The 16,977-nt window shown below is 36.5% G+C and overlaps 1 protein-coding gene across 1 annotated transcript in view; it reads right to left on the bottom strand.

Moving 5' to 3' along the window:
* Window positions 1–10,426: 10,426 nt before the first annotated feature.
* LOC120861597 (transmembrane protease serine 11F-like) overlaps window positions 10,427–16,977 on the bottom strand; it is a 46,282-nt gene continuing 39,731 nt past the window's right edge. Inside the window, exon 10 of the mRNA XM_040237321.1 lies at window positions 10,427–11,446. Within this exon, the coding sequence (XP_040093255.1) occupies window positions 11,288–11,446 (159 nt within the window). The 3' untranslated portion in view covers window positions 10,427–11,287. The remainder of the gene's footprint in view (window positions 11,447–16,977) is intronic.

Here is a 16,977-nt window from a genome sequence, read left to right on the forward strand (position 1 = left end):
ACTTTTCTAAATATCCAACAGGTTACTGAAGAAATCAAAAGGAAAATAAAAATTTTCTAGAAACAAATGACAATGAAAATACAACTCAAAACCTATGGGATGCAGCAAAAGTGGTTCTTAGAGGGAAGTTTATATCAATACAATCCTACCTCAAGAAAAAGAAAAGTATCGAACAGACAACCTTACACTTAAAACAACTGGAAAAAGAAGAAGAAGAAGAAAACCAACTCCAAATTAGTAGAAGGAAGGAAATAATAAAGATCCAAGCAGAAATAAATGAAAAAAAAAGAAAGTCACAATAGTAAAAATTAATAAAACTAAAAGCTAGTTCTTTGAGAAGATAAACAAAATTGACAAACCTTTTAACCAGACTCATCAAGAAAAAAAAAGAGAAGAATGAAATTAACAAAATTAGAAATGAAAAAGGAGAGGTTACAACAGACAATGCAGAAATACAAAGGAGTATAAGAGACTATTATGAACAACCAGATGGCAATAAAATAGATAACCTGGAAGAAATGGACAGATTCTTAGATAAGTTCAATCTTCCAAGACTGAACCAGGAAGAAATACCCAATTACAAGCCCTGAAATTTAAGCTGTGATCAAAAATCTCTCAGAAAACAAAATCCCAGGACCAGATGGCTTCACAGGAGCATTCTATCAAACATTTAGAGAAGAGCTAATGCCTATCCTTTTAAAACTCTTTAAAAAATTGCAGAGGATGGAACACTTCCAAACTCATTCTATGAGGCCACCATCACCCTGATACCAGAATCAGACAAAGACAACATAAAAAAAGAAAACTACAAGGCCAATATCACTGATGAACATAGATGCAAAAATCCTCAACAAAATTTTAACAAACAATTCAGCAACATATCAGAGTCCATACATCATGATCAAGTTGGGTTTATTCCAGGAATGCAAGGATTCTTCAAACAATGTGATACACCATATTTACTAATTGAAAGATAAAAACCATATGATCATCTAGATAGATGTAGAAAAAGCCTTTGACAAAATTCAGCACCTATTTATGATCAAAACTCTTCAAAAAATGGGCATAGAAAGAACCTACCTCAACATAGTAAAGGCCATATATGATAAGCCTACAGCAAACATTATTCTCAATGGTAAAAACTGAAAGCATTCCTCCTAAGATCAGAAACAAGACAAGGGTATCCACTTTCACTACTATTATTCAACATAATTCTGGAATCCTAGGTATAGTAATCAGAAAAGAAAAAGAAATAAAAGGAATCCAGATCAGAAAAGAAGAAATAAAGCTCTCACTGTTTGCAGATGACATGATATTGTACATAGAAAGCCCTAAAGATAGTATCAGAAAATAACTAGAACTAATATTCTTGCCTGGAGAATCCCATGGATGGAGGAGCCTGGGCTACAGTCTATGGGGTCACAAACAGTTGGACACGACTGAGTGACTTTAGTTTCACTTTCAATCATTGAATTTAGCAAAGTTGCAGGATATAAGATCAATACACAGAAATCACTTGCATTTCTTATACTAACTGAAAAATCAGAAAGAGAAATTAAAGAGTCAATCCCATTCACCATTGCAACAAAAAGACTTAAATATCTAGGAACAAACTTACCTAAGGAGACAAAAGAACTGTACACAGAAAATGATAAGACACTAATGAAAGAAAACAAAGACACCATAAACAGATGGAGAGATATTCCATGTTCCTGGGTAGGAAGAATCAATATTGTGAAAATGACTGTACTACCAAATGCAATCTACAGATTCAATGTAATCCCTATCAAATTACCAATGGCATTTTTCACAGAACTAGAACAAAAAAATGTCACAGTTCATATGGAAACACAAAAGATTCTGAATAGCCAAAGCAATCTTGAGAAAGAGGCATGGAGCTGGAGGAATCAACCTTCCTGACTTCAGATTATATTACAAAGCTACAGTCATCAGGAGAGTATGGTACTGGCACAAAAACAGAAATATAGACCAATGGAACAAGATAAAAGGCCCAGAAATAAACCCATGCACCTATGGTACCTTATTTTTGACAAAAGGGTAAGAATATACAGTGGGGCAAAGACAGCCTTTTCAGTAAATTGTGCTGGGAAAACTGGACAGCTACATGTAAAAGAATGAAATTAGAACAATTCTTAACACCATACACAAAGATAAACTCAAAATGGATTAAAGACTTAAATGTAAGACCAGAAACTATAAAACTCTTAGAGGAAAACATAAGAAGAGCACTCGATGACATAAAGCAAAGCAAGATCCTCTATGACTCACCTCCTAGAGTAATGGGAATTAAAAAGTTAACAAGTGGGAGCTGATTAAACTTAAAAGCACAGCAAAGGAAACTATAAGCAAGGTGAAAAGACAACCCTCAGAATGGGAGAAAATAATAACAAATGAAACAACTGACAAAGGATTAATTTCCAAAATATACAAGCATTTCATACAACTCAATACCAGAAAAACAACCCAATCAAAAAGTGGGAAAAAGACATAAACAGACATTTCTCTAAAGAAGACATACAGATGGCTAACAAACACATGAAAAGATGCTCAACATCACTCATTATTAGATAAATGCAAATCAAAACTACAATGATATATCACCATACACTGGTCAGAATGGCCATCATCAAAATGTCTACAAAAAATAAATGCTGGAGAGGGTGTGAAGAAAAAGGAACACTTTTGCACTGTTGGTGGGAATGTAAATTGATACAGCCACTATGGAAGACAGTATGGTTATTCCTTAAAAAACTAGGAATAAAACACCATATGACCCAGCAATCCCAGTCCTAGGCATATACCCTGAGGAAACCAAAATTGAAAAAGACACATGTATCCAATTGTTCATTTCAGCACTGTTTACAATGGCTAGAATATGGAAGCAACCTAGATGTCCATTGACAGATGAATGGATGAAGAAGTTGTTACATATACAAGATGGTATATTACTCAGCCATAAAAAGGAACACATTTGAGTCAGTTCTGACGAGGTGGATGAACCTACAATCTATATTATACAAAGTGAAGTAAATCAGAAAGAGAAAGATATATATTTTATATTATTGCATTTATACAAAATCTAGAAAAATGGTAATAAAGAATCTTTACAGTGCAACAGTGGAGAAACAGATATAGAGAATAGACTTATGGACACAGGAAGAGGGGAGGAGAGGGTGAGATATATGGAAAGAGTAACATGGAAACTTACATTACCATATGTAAAACAGATAGCCAAAGGAATTTGCCGTATGTCTCAGGAAACTCAAACAGGGCTCTGTATGAACCTAGAGGAGTGGGATGGGGAGGGAGATGGGAGGAGATATATGTATACCTATGGCTGATTCATGTTGAGGTTTGACAGAAAACAACAAAATTCTGTAAATCAGTTATCCTTCAATGAAAAATAAATTCAAAAAATAAAAAAGGACAATTTTATTTTTCCTATCTAAGTTGTTGTGCTCTAGATTAAGTACTTCTTATAGGAGTTGGAGAAACTAGAGGTATTTGAAATTAGAGGTGCAGGAGCATGAAATAGAGGACTGCAAGTTTGGAAAAAGATCATTTTGAAGTTATTCCAACAAATCAGAAATGATGGAAGTGGAAAAGAAATTAAGGTCATTTGGATTTATGAGTTCAAAGAATTGAGGCTAGATGTGGATTATCCATTTGGATGTTGAAATTGACCAGAGTGAAATTAAGAGTCAGATAGAGAGGTCTATTTTGAGCAGATGGCTAGTACCTCAGCTAATGTGTGTGGGGGGTGGTGTCCAGAGCCTAAAAGTTATTAAGAGGGATAATATGGGGTATAGCTAAAGTTATGAGCCTAAGTACTAAAAATATTAGTTTATATGTTTATGCTATTGTGCAACAGTAATTGTTGGATGAACACAAATATTTGGAAGCTTTTAATGGGGAGTTGGAAGAATCTTGACTTAGTATGAGAACCAGAGAGAAAGTGCAATCACTTGAGAGGGTTACAGTGAAAGCATATGTTAGAGACATCCAGGCTCAAGTAAGAGGATGAGGAAACATTCTGTGAAACGTTGAAGGTATAGGAAAATTTTTGATTAAAAAAAAAGATTAAGCAGAATCAGCTGAGAAAAGGGGTAGTAATGAGGTGTTAAGCCCATGGGGAAGACAAAGAACTGTATGAGGAGAAGAAACCATAGGTCTTATGAGAAAGAAGCAATGTAGAGGGAAAGATAGGTGAGTATTAGGGGTCTTCCTTCATGCAGTACAAGAGGGTTCATGGAGTGAGGAAGGAGAGGATGCCATGCTTTATGACTCATGACTCTAACATAAAATTTAACTGATAGCAGGCTAGACTGATGTTCTGGGCAAGGTCAATGTGGTGTAAGGATCTATGTATCAACTCAAAGGTAGCCATTAAAAATGATGAGTATCCTAACATGTGGTCATTGAAAAATATATAGTCTTAGATGGAGAAATAAATAATTTTTAAAAACTTTGTCAATTTCATTAAATACATGTATGCATATATTACAAAAATAGGAAGATAAAAATAGTTGTGTCAATACAATTTTGTGCCCTCATCCTCTCAAAAAGTATTAGTTATAATGTTCCTGTAGGTTTTTCTAAAGTGGAATAAATAAATCATTCATTTCCTGTAATGGAAAAAAAAAGCTTTTATTCCTTGGCTTACTTTTTTTTTCTATGACAATTCTATAAAGTGGCTTTCGCTTAATGTATTTGTCTTTCCAATGGCTTCCTTTTCACTTTCAGGTTCTATTTATTTCTCCTCTCCACTTTTAAATTCTTCTTTTCTTCATTGTGAATTTCAACCAAGCATTAATTTCCTAATCCTCTTTCCCTAAGGATTACTACTTATAGGACAAACACTAGAGGATTGTTAAAAATTTCCCAAGCATTCACTAATCTCCACCTAGATCTAAACAGGAAGGTATGAGTTTGAGGTTCATAAGAAGACACTTGTTTTGAATACAGATGAAGGGTAGCTGAAACCATTAGGAAAGTAATCCTATGTATTTCTGAAACTTGTCCTCCTGAAAATATTTAATAGGGGTATATCTGAACAACTTTTATGGAGAATACTGATGTTTGGGAGTAGAAAGGGAAGAAAGATCTATCAATGCCCTCCTCATCTCCAAAACTAAATTTTAAGTAAAAGTTGGGACATAGATTCTGACAATGGAACAAAATGTATACAAATAGAACTTTGCAGGAAACCTTTAACATCTGGTTAGCATACTCACAATTACATAGCTCTGTGACTTAAGTTAAAGAATCTTAAATGGTTCAGAATGCAGTACTAAGCAGAGTACTTGAAATATACTTTGTTAAATTATGACTTTGGAGTGATTTTGATATTTTCCACTGTCAGTTATAAGGTAGCTTTAACAATATTCCCAGTTGATTGATTATAGAGTTCTCCAATAAGTTATGGTAAAATATGTTGTTTAGTTGCTAAGTCATGTCCGACTCTTTTGTGACCCTGTGGACTATAGCTCACCAGGCTTCTCTGTCCATGGGATTTCTCAGGCAAGAATACTGGAATGGGTTGTCGTTTCCTCCTCCGGGGGTTATTCCTGACCCAGGGATTAAACCTGTGTCTCCTGCATTAGCAGGCAGATTCTTTACTACTGAGCAACCAAGGAAGCCCAAAATATGCTGTAAATAAAATGAACTGGGGACTTCCCTGGTGGCTTAGATGGTAAAGCGTCTGTCTACAATGCGGGAGACCTGGGTTCGATCCCTGGGTTGGGAAGATCCGCTGGAGAAGGAAATGGCAATCCACTCCAGTGCTATTGCTTGGAAAATCCCATGGACAGAGGAGCCTGATAGGTTACAGTCCATGGGGTCGCAAAGAGTCAGACACGACTGAGCGACTTCACTTTCACTGTCACTTTCATTCTTAAAGCTATCAAGTGAACAACAATTTGATTTGCCTGGTACTTTTCAAGATAAATTAATATTACTCATACTAGCTGTGGAGTTAAAGAGCCTCTTGATAAAGGTGAAAGAGAAGAGTGAAAAAGCTGGCTTAAAACTCAACATTCAAAATATGAAGATCATGGCATCTGGTCCCATCACTTCATGGCAAATAGTTGGGGAAACAATGGAAACAGTGACAGTCTTGATTTTCTTGGGGTCCAAAATCACTGCGGATGGTGAGTCTAGTCACGAAGTTAAAAGATGCTTACTCCTTGAATGAAAAGCTATGAGAAACCTAGACAGTGTATTAAAAAGCAGAGACATTACTTTGCTGACAACGGACCATATAGTCAAAGCTATGGTTTTTCCAGTAGGCATGCATAGATGTGAGAGCTGGACAATAAAAAAGAGCGATCCCTAGAGAACTGATGCCTTTGAACTGTGGTCTGGAGAAGACTCTTGAGTGTCCCTTGGATAGCAAGAAGATCAAACCAGTCAATCCTAAAGGAAATCAAACCTGAATATTCATAAGAAGGACTGATGCTGAAGCTGAAGTTCCAATCCTTTGGCCATCTGATGGGAAGGGCCCACTCACTGGAAAAGACCCTGATCTGGGAAAGATTGAGGGCAGGAGGAGAAGGGGATGACAGAGGATGAGATGGTTGGATGGCATCACCGACTCATGTACATGAGTTTGAGCAAACTCCAGGAGATGGTGAAGGACAGGGAAGCTTGGCATGCTGCAGTCCATGGGGTCACAAAGAGTTGGACCCAACTGAGTGACTGAACAACCAGTATGAGCTATATTATATATTATTTCTCTTTGAGAAAATGATAACTATAATTTCAACAAAACAGTGGTATTTGAAAAATACATAAAGCAATACTAATGATAAGCACAAATGCTAAGACTGTATAAAAACTTAATGAAATCTTAGTGTGTGTGCAGCATCAGCTGTGCTGTTACCAGTTTATACTAATATACTTGTCACTTTTCAAGCTGTTTGAAACATTCTCTGAATTTGGACTCTCTCATTCAAGAAGAAAATCTTACAACATTGTGAGGTAGATAGGTTAATATTCCATTTAAAAAGTTAAGGGCAGTTGGGAGCAAAGATATATTTCTCTTAATTGCCTGACATGATTACATTTCTTTCATTTCTTATTAGCCAGTTAAAACTTTCAGGCCAGAAAAATACTGAAACATGTAAAAGAATGTTCATTGTAAGCATTCATAAAATCATCTTAATCAAAACTTCTAGTTTGCTGCATTTTAGTGCACTTCCTGTAGTTTTGTTTATAAAACAGATTTTCTAATGAGGCATTAAAAAGAGCAAAGTTCAAAGCAAACACTTTGTTTTAGCAATATCTGAAATCTTTTGCTGCTCCTCATTTTAAAATATGGTATAGATTCTTAATTTACACCACATAAAGGCTTTAATTAGAAAATTTAGTGTGGAGGGATGAGAAAGAGAAGGGATATTGTGTAGATTTGTAGGGGAAACTTTCCATGGATTATTCTGACCTGCCAATTTAACTAGCTCTACGATTTCACCTACGTTAAAATCATCCTTCGTTTCCATAGCTGGATAGTTATAGCTGGATATAATTTTAAGTGGTATTATTTATCTTAACCATAAAGCTGGTTTGATTAAATGACATACTTTGCCAAACACAATGTGAGTTGAACTTTTTTCCTAGGAGAAACACTGGTCTAGCAATAATCATTTCATTCCAATGACTTCTAGAACCACAATATCCCTGTCTAGTGAACATGTGTAACTCATGACTGAACTGGATGAAAGAGTTCCTGCATTCTCCTCCTCTATTGATTATCATCTACTGTATTTCCTGGGGAAATTCTCTTGGCTTTGAATTCTTGAAAAAGGAGTTTCATATGGATAATCTCTTAGGTCCTGTCCAGCTCTAACAGCTATAACTCTAGCATTAATTTCAATAATTTGTAACAAGTTCATTTTTCACTTCCATGATGACATGAATGAATGCCTTGCGCATATCCCATCTCTGTCAAATAAATATATGAGCAAAGCATCAAGTTCATTGGATGATTGCTATTAATGTATTTTTGCTCTTAGTGTTATTGAATCATGAAGATTTTCCTGAGAAGTTGTTAGACATTGTAAAATTTTTGTTTCAATCTTGTTCTAGCATTAAAAATTAACCCTTTTGTCCACATGGCACCCCAAATTCTACCAAGATTCTACAGGAATTATGTGCTACATCATTTACTGTCAACTGAAATGGCTTTGACCTGTCTTTTTAAAAACAATGAGTCAGACAAATTATAGAGTTGTTGTTTTTTTTTCCTATGAAAAGTTGTGTGTGTTATTATAGTATTCACATCATAGAAGACACAGCCCAGGCTTTTTTTTTAACCACAAAATATCTGCAAAATTCACAAAGCAATACTATTGATAAATAAAAATAACACTGTAAAAAAACCCACTTCTGTATAATTTTAATGCATTTACAGCATCATCTGTACTAATATCAGTTTGCAGAAATATACTTTGCATTTTTTGAGCAAGTTTTAAACATTCTTTGATTTTTCAACTTTATTATTTTACAAGAAAGCTTTACAACAATGCCATGAGCTAGATCACCCAATGTCCCATATAGTAGATGGAAAACATGAGGAAAAGCTATTGCATGATCCTCGTATCACCACACAACAGATCAGAATCAAACTAGAAATAGTATATATAAATCTATTTTTTAAATCTGCTTTTCCATTTCTCAGATTTTTATAGTCTATTGCATTTATTCCTCTCATATGTGTCAAAATGTCATTGGGCTGAATTAAGTTAACTGTATTATAATTTAAATAAGTATATGTAGTTTCACAGATATTTATATGCAAAGAGTAGTCACAGTCTTCTGAAATAAAAATATAGGTACACAAAAGCACATATCCATCCAATCTATACAGATCTGTTTTCTTTTGTCTACCAAAGGCTGTGTTAGGCTTTAATATAAAGAAGGTACATCATCAATCAAACAGATTTTGAATATGCTAAATATTTGCCAAAAAGTTTTGGCTGTATCTCTACATATAAAAGGAAGCATAAGGATTTAAATTTTTATTCTGCTTTTTCTGTTGATATTTAGTTGCTAGGAGTCATCAGATCAGAAATTTGGTGATTTTTTGTTTTCAAAAAGGAAGTATGTATGAATAACCATCTTGTGTCTATTATATCTTAACATTTATATTAAATGACTAGGAGTTGTTTAGTTACATTTATCTTGTTTACATATACATTACATATAACACACATACATGCAAATTTAAAGTTTCGATCATTAAAGAAACTAAGAGGCTAGATTTTTCTTAGATAAATCAGAGCAACAAGTCTAGAATTTGAGACCTCACGTTTGGAACCTGAGTGTGAATCCAGCTGCATCTCTGTGGCCATAGCCCTGATGACAGATGACAAGCATCTTATGACTACTTGTGTATAAACAGACTTGGTTAGACATACATTACTGAAGCATACAAAACTGATTTTGAAAACCTAGTAATTCACCTAATTTTTTACAATGTAATTTAAACTATTCTGAAATCAATTACATGATTTTAAAGAAGCAAGGTACAATTTTTAAAAAGTATATTGTTTTATTGAGTCCAAAGCACATTAATAATAATTCATAGCAGCTAATCTATATACATGCTTCCCAGGTGGCTCAGTGGTAAAGAACCGACCTGTCAGTGTAGGAGACATGGGTTCTATCCCTGGGTCAGGAAGATCCCCCTGGAATAAGAAACAGCAACCCATTCCAGTATTCTTGCCTGGAAAATTCCATGGACAGAGGAGCCTGGCGGGCTTCAGTCCATGGGGTCACAGAGATAGATACAACTGAGCATGCGCACACGGCATGACACATAGTCCATATTGAGAGCCCGCTGTGTAAACACACTCTTCCAAGTAATTTACCTGTATGAATGCATTTAATCCTCATAATGATATGAGGTAGGTACCATTTTTATTCTCACTGTAGAGATGAAAGTGCTAATGCAGAGATGTTAAGGACCCATAGTTTATACACGTCAGAGTCAACATTCAAGCTCAAGCAGTCTGATTCTAAGCCTGTGCTCTCTCCCAGTAGACCCGGGGCTGGTTTAAGCCCCATTTCATTCATTTATTGAACAAATTAAGTTAATTTACTTTAAAACTCATAAAGACATTCCTTCCCATTATAACAAACTTTTATATAGTGTATAATATATGCCAGACACTGTGCCAAGTATTGCACAAATCAGATTTCCTAACCTGACATTCTAGTAGACATCTGACTTGTCAGAGAATTTAAGACTTATAAAAGCACTGTATATGATATAGATAGATATATTTAAATGATAATTCTTGCCTGGAGAATCCCAGGGACGGGGGAGCCTGCTGGGGCTGCCTTCTATGGGGTCGCATAGAGTCGGACACGACTGAAGCGATTTAGAAGCAGCAGCAGCAGCAAATGATAATTGGATGTCTCATTCCACCAAAAATCTAAAGAGTGCTTGTTTTGTTAGTAATTATTTGAAACATCTCTGATGGCCTAGGTTCCATTGGTTCTTTTTAGCCTCCTTATATCCATGAAAAAGTGCTCCCAAGAGTTGTCTCCTTTTCAGTCTAGCTTCAAATGTGTGAGTGGAAAGATGTTGTTAAAGAATAAACCAGAAATGCTTATTAACAATACAACATGCATCCTGAAGCTAGCACTGATGTGTATAACCTAATGTTAATAGCAAGTTCAGATATATTTAAACACCTTTTAAATGGCAATTCTCATGGGTAATGATAATGCTCTGTATTATTATTTGTAAACACAGGTTAGAATTCAAGTTATATTGCAAATCTCACACACTCCATTCAAGCCATTGAAGGTCCAGTAATCAGTCCTAGAATGCTGGAGCCCTGAATCCTCAAGGATGGTTGCTGTTTGATATTTTGCTAGATGAATTCCAAGTGCTCCAGGTAATATATGAAGTAAGATTTTGAGAGCCCTGGCAGCTCTTCATATCCTCTGGAAAATGATGTTCCCATCTTCAATGGAAGGAAAGTATATGTAAATATTCATCTGATTAGTAGGATCACAATTTCCCATGTGAGTGAGGAGTTGGTGCTACCTGTCATTTGCTGTATATTTTTCCCTTAGGGTAGAGAAAGATTTCTGTCCCATATACACAAAGTTCACCTCATGATATTAGATTGCTCCACCTCTGAAGGACTTCTTGACATTCAGCAAAAGAACTGATCAAAACCACAAGAATATAAATAATACATAATATGCAGGAGTTTTAGCTCTATGTGCGATGTGTAAAATTCAGGATCAGTTCACACTAGATACCAGTCTTGGAGGCAATCCAGTCTCGATACTGAGACACTCTTGTGTAGACCCCAGGTTTTTTGGGAAGAGCACATGATTGTCCCCAACTTACTATACCAACAAGGTACCAGATTTCATGATTTTCATAAACCAAAGGTCCACCAGAATCTCCCTAGAGAAAAAAAAAACATTGAGATTGTTAACTCTAATTCAGTAAGACAATCACTGCAATCATCTCTCTTCCAGAGGAAAAATGGAAACAGTTACATAGAACGTGCAACCAAATTAGAGACAGATTATATGATGGTTCTCTTGACTGAGTTAAAATTTTGTGCTAAATTATTAAGTAAATTATTTTCTAGAAAGACCAATACTAATTAATATGGAATGGCTACATTATTTATGCTTCAGCATACATATATTTTTTGCTAGTTTTATTAGACACTTTAAGCATGATTTAGTAAGCATTTATCTAAAATATTTAATATGAGGTTAGTATTTGTACATTGAAGGAAATGGCAACCCACTCCAGTATTATTGCCTAGAGAATCCTGTGGATGGTGGAGCCTGGTGGGCTGCTGTCCATATAGTTGCGCAGGGTCAGACACGACTGAAACGACTTAGCATGCATGCATGCATTGGAGAAGGAAATGGCAACCCACTCAAGTATTCTTGCCTGGAGAATCCTGGGGACAGAGGAGCCTGGTGGGCTGCCATCTGTGTCGCACAAAGACGGACACAACTGAAGCAGCTTAGCAGCAGCAGCAATTTTCTGTGATCTCTTCTGAGTATGTTAGCTCTGGCTTTCTTTTCTTTCACTTACCTATTTCTATCTTATGTTTGCTTTCTGAATTTTATATAAGCCTTCTTAAATCTCTTTTGGATCAGAGAAGATTATGCAAATAAATAGATGCAAGTATCGAGGTTAAAATTGTGATCTCAGTAGTTGAACTGCCCAAGTTTCAGGTCCAGCTCTATTAATTACTTGTTGTGTGATCTTAGGTAAGATACACAGAATAAATTCTCTGTGCCTCTCCCACTTGCTTCATTTGTTTTTTCTTTTATCAACTATTTATTGAGTTCCTACTATGTGTCACAGGGCTTCCTTGGTGGCTCAGATGGTAAAGAATCTGCCTGCAATGCAGGAGACCCCTGGGTATTGAGGACGCTTGGGTCAGGAGTATCCCCTGGAGAAGGGAGTGGCTACCTACTCCAGTATTCTTGCCTGGAGAACTCCATGGACAGAGGAGCCTGGGGGGCTACAGCACATGGGATTGCAAAGAGTTGGACACAACTGAATGACCTAACACTTCACTACATGTCTCAGGCATTTTGATGGGCATTGAGGATTAACAATGACCAAAAATGAACTGTCCCTATGCTCATAGAGCTTGACATTTAGGATAAGAAAAAAAACAATATGAAATAAGCCTACAAATATGCAAATGACAACTGTTATGAGTGCTATGGAGACATAAAATAGGGGGATTTGACTAGGCAGGGAGGTTAGGGATATTTCCCTTGGTGAAATGTAATCAATCTAATAGCTGAAGGAAGAGGAGTAAATCGTGAAAAGCAAGGCATGAATGAAATGCGTTTTAGACAGAGGGAAGCATGACAAATGCTCTGTGGCATGAAGCAGCCTGGCATATACAAAGGCTTGTAGAAATAGGAGACTGGAGAGAGGACAGCAAGTGGGCAAGTGGTACAGAATGAGGCCATAGCAGTAAAGAGAGACTATTCTATATAAAGTCCTATGGGTCTTTTTAAGAAGTTTTTATCATAAGAGAAAAATAAAGGTAAAGCATTGAAGATTTAAGTGTTTTAAGGAGGGTGTTAACATGATCAGATTGCATCCTGTTAGAAACCATCCTGAAATTCATTCGACTAATGCACTACAGGATCATAAGAATGAATACAAAGAGATAAACTAGATAGTTAATGTGTATGGGAGGGTGTCAAGGGACAGGAAGAGGAGGAGAGGTTGAGAGAGGATAGAAAGGCAAAAATGGTGGAGAGAGATTTAAGGAAGTAAAATCCATGGGATTAGGGGGTTATTTGAATATGGGAAAAAGAGAAATTACAATGGTTTCTAGCCTTTGGCGTATCTAACAGAATGAAAGGGAATACCATTTACAGAAATACAAAACACAGAAAGAAGATTAGTTGAGGAGAAGAATCAGAGCAGAATCGGGTACAACATTTGAATTTGAAGTGCCTTTGAAATATCTAACTGGAGCTGCCAAGTAGGAATAGAATAGATAAATCTGGAGATCAAAAGAGAGGATGGGGCTAAAAGTAAAATTTTATGTAGCATCTGCAAAAAAAAAAAAAAAGATAATTGAAGCTATGAAAGAGAATTAGATTCTCTGGGGAGAAAGTATCAAGTGAAAAGATAAACAGGCATAAATTAACCTGTAATGGGTGGGATTAAGACAAGGACACTGAAAAGGAGATAGAGAAGGAGCAGACAGAGATGCAAAATGAAAATTATTACAAGCCAAGAGAAGACAATATTTCAATAAAGAGGGAGTGGTTAGCAGTATTAAATACTGCTAAGAGGAAAAAAAAACCCCTTCAAGTTGTTGATGGTCGTTAGTGATTCATTGAAAACATTAGGAAGAGAGATTTTGATGAAACGATAAGGCAGGAACCATATTTAAACAGTTTGAGGAGTTAGTGAGAGATGAGAAAATTGCGACAATAAACATTTTCTCAAATATTTGATGGTAAAGAGATAAAATGAGAGGCTAGCTGAAGGCATTATGGGTCAAAAAAAATTTGCTTTTCTTTTTTTTCCCTGTGACTTGAGAGATCTGAATAGAGAATTTAGTTACAAGAGAAATGTTGACTCTGGAAGGAGGGAGACTGCAATTGCTAATATATGCATGCTAAGTCACCTCAGTTGTGTCCAACTGTTTGTGACCCTATGGATTGTAGCCCGCTAGGCTTCTCTGTCCATGGAATTCTCCAGGTAAGAATACTGGACTGGGTTGACATTTCCTTCTCCAGGGGGTCTTCCTGGGGATCAAACCCTCGTCTCTTATGTCTCCTGCATTGGCAGGTGGGTTCTTTACCACTAGTGCCACCTGGGAAGCCCAGTTGCTAGTGTAAATTTCCCCAAAAGGTCAACAAGAGGAGGAATCTGAACAGTGGGGAAGGGGCTATCCTTAGTGAAGGGGCAACTTCTCTGTAGTGACCTAAGCTGAAGGTGGATGAAAAGGGTCCAGATAAAGGCAGATCTGCAATGTTTGATGCTAGGAAGGTGGGGAAATTCCCTACCATGGCTTTTATTTATTTATTTATTTATTTTTGAAAATTCAGAACAGAATCATCAGTCGAGAATAAATGAGCAGGAAAAACTGGAAGTTAAGAAAAGTGGAGAATGGTGGGAGAATTCAGAGAAAGGTAGATTTAGGAAAAAGCAGCAAAAATAGTAAGGTTGTCAGCTCTGTTATGTGGAACCCATACTGGAGCCATGCGTTCTGTTGTATTTTTTTCAGGAGCATGTGATTTCCCAGATGCAGGCAGAGAGAGAGTCTGAATAACTGAGTTCTTCCGGGTTTGGAACTTGTCAGACATAAACACTAGGAACAAAGAACATCAAGTGGGTTTGGGGTATAAGCAAAAATGTTTAAAAAATGATCACAGTGAAATCTAAATTGGACAAGTGAACAGCGGAAGAAAGGAAAGAATTAATGGACTGTGAAACAGCAGAGAAGCTGTGCTCTACAAGACTCTGTGAAACTGAAGAAGGGTGGTATTCAGCCAACAAATATTTGTGCCAAGACTGATTGAGGTTTTCATGAAACAGAGGTAAATAAAATAGATGCTCTAAAATAAGTGCCTTCACAGAGTTCACTTTCTAGGCTAGTGAGACAGTTAAATAAAATATAGTGTGCATTGAATGGTGTAAGAGCTAGAAATGAAAATAAAACAGAGAAGAGATGCAAAGAATATGTGTATAAGTTGTGTATGTTGGGCAGTCAGGATTGGTAGGTTGGATTATAACAGTGTGACCAAAGAAATAGAAGTAGTTGAAAATCAGGCAGAAAGGACTGAGGATAGTTGTTAAATAGGAAGATTTGGGAATTTAGTGTCATTGGAGATGCAACAGGTTTTGATGACAAGGTTCAAGGTGTGGCCCTAGGAATAGGTGACTGAGGAGGAGTTAAGGTCCCTGGAAGTTGAGATCTATGAACTAAGGATCCAGTATTTAAATGAATTGATGACAATATTGCAGAAGTTAGGATGAAGGTGGAATCTATTTTAGGCATCAATGGCATGAAAGAATGAGTGGAACAAAGTAGAGAGATTAGGAGGTAGGGAGATAAAAACAAGATAAATGAGAGACGATGATACAGCTGAATAAAGTGCTTTTCAGAGGAGAGATTTCTCTGCCTTTTGACTACAAATTTGTTTAAGAAAATAACAATAGAGCATAAGAGGTTGTCTGACCCAGAAACTGGAGCAATAGACTAATTTTCTAAGTTATAAATAGTACTACGTCATGGTACTATGTCAATAGTACCACACAAAGATGGACACAATAAAGGACAGAAATGGTATGGACCTAACAGAAGCAGAAGATATTAAGAAGAGGTGGCAAGAATACACAAAAGAACTGTATAAAAATGATCTTCAGGACCCAGATAACCATGATGGTGTGATCACTCACCTAGAGTCAGACATCTTGGAATACAGAGTCAAGTGGGCCTTCCTTAGGAAACATCACTACGAACAGAGCTAGTGGAGGTAATGGAATTCCAGTTGAGCTATTTCAAATCCTGAAAGATGATGCTGTGAAAGTGCTGCACTCAATATGCCAGCAAATTTGGAAAACTCAGCAGTGGCCACAATACTGGAAAAGGTCAATGTGCATTCCAATCCCAAAGAAAGGCAATGCCAAAGAATGCTCAAACTACCACACAATTGTGCTCATCTTATATGCTAGTAACATAATGCTCAAAATTCTCCAAGCCAGGCTTCAACAGTATGTGAACTGTGAACTTCCAGATGTTCAAGCTGGTTTTAGAAAAGGAAGAGGAACCAGGTATCAAATTGCCAACATCCATTGGATCATAGAAAAAGCAAGAGAGTTCCAGAAAAACATCTACTTCTGCTTTATTGACTATGCCAAAACCTTTGACTATGGGGATCACAAGAAACTGTGGAAAATTCTGAAAGAGATGGGAATACCAGACCACTTGATCTGCCTCTTGAGAAATCTGTATGCAGGTCAGGAAGCAACAGTTAGAACTGGACATGGAACAACAGACTGATTCCAAATAAGAAAAGGAGTATGTCAAGGCTGTATATTGTCACCCTGCTTATTTAATTTATATGCAGAGTACATCATGAAAAACACTGGGCTGAATGAAGCACAAGCTGGAATCAAGATTGCCAAGAGATGTATCAATAATCTCAGATATGCAGATGACACCACTCTTATGGCAGAAAGTGAAGAACTAAAGAGCCTCTTGACGAAAGTGAAAGAGGAGAGTGAAAAAGTTGGCTTAAAGCTCAACATTCAGAAAAGTAAGATCATGGCATCTGGTCCTATCACTTCACGGCAAATAGATGGGGAAACAGTGGAAACATTGACAGACTTTATTTTGGGGGGCTCCAAAATCACTGCAGATGGTGACTTGCTCCTTGGAAGAAAAATTATGACTAACCTAGGTGAGATGAGGTGAAGTCACT

Source organism: Oryx dammah, unplaced genomic scaffold (assembly GCF_014754425.2).
Source record: "Oryx dammah isolate SB20612 unplaced genomic scaffold, SCBI_Odam_1.1 HiC_scaffold_3, whole genome shotgun sequence".
Lineage (NCBI taxonomy): Eukaryota > Metazoa > Chordata > Mammalia > Artiodactyla > Bovidae > Oryx > Oryx dammah.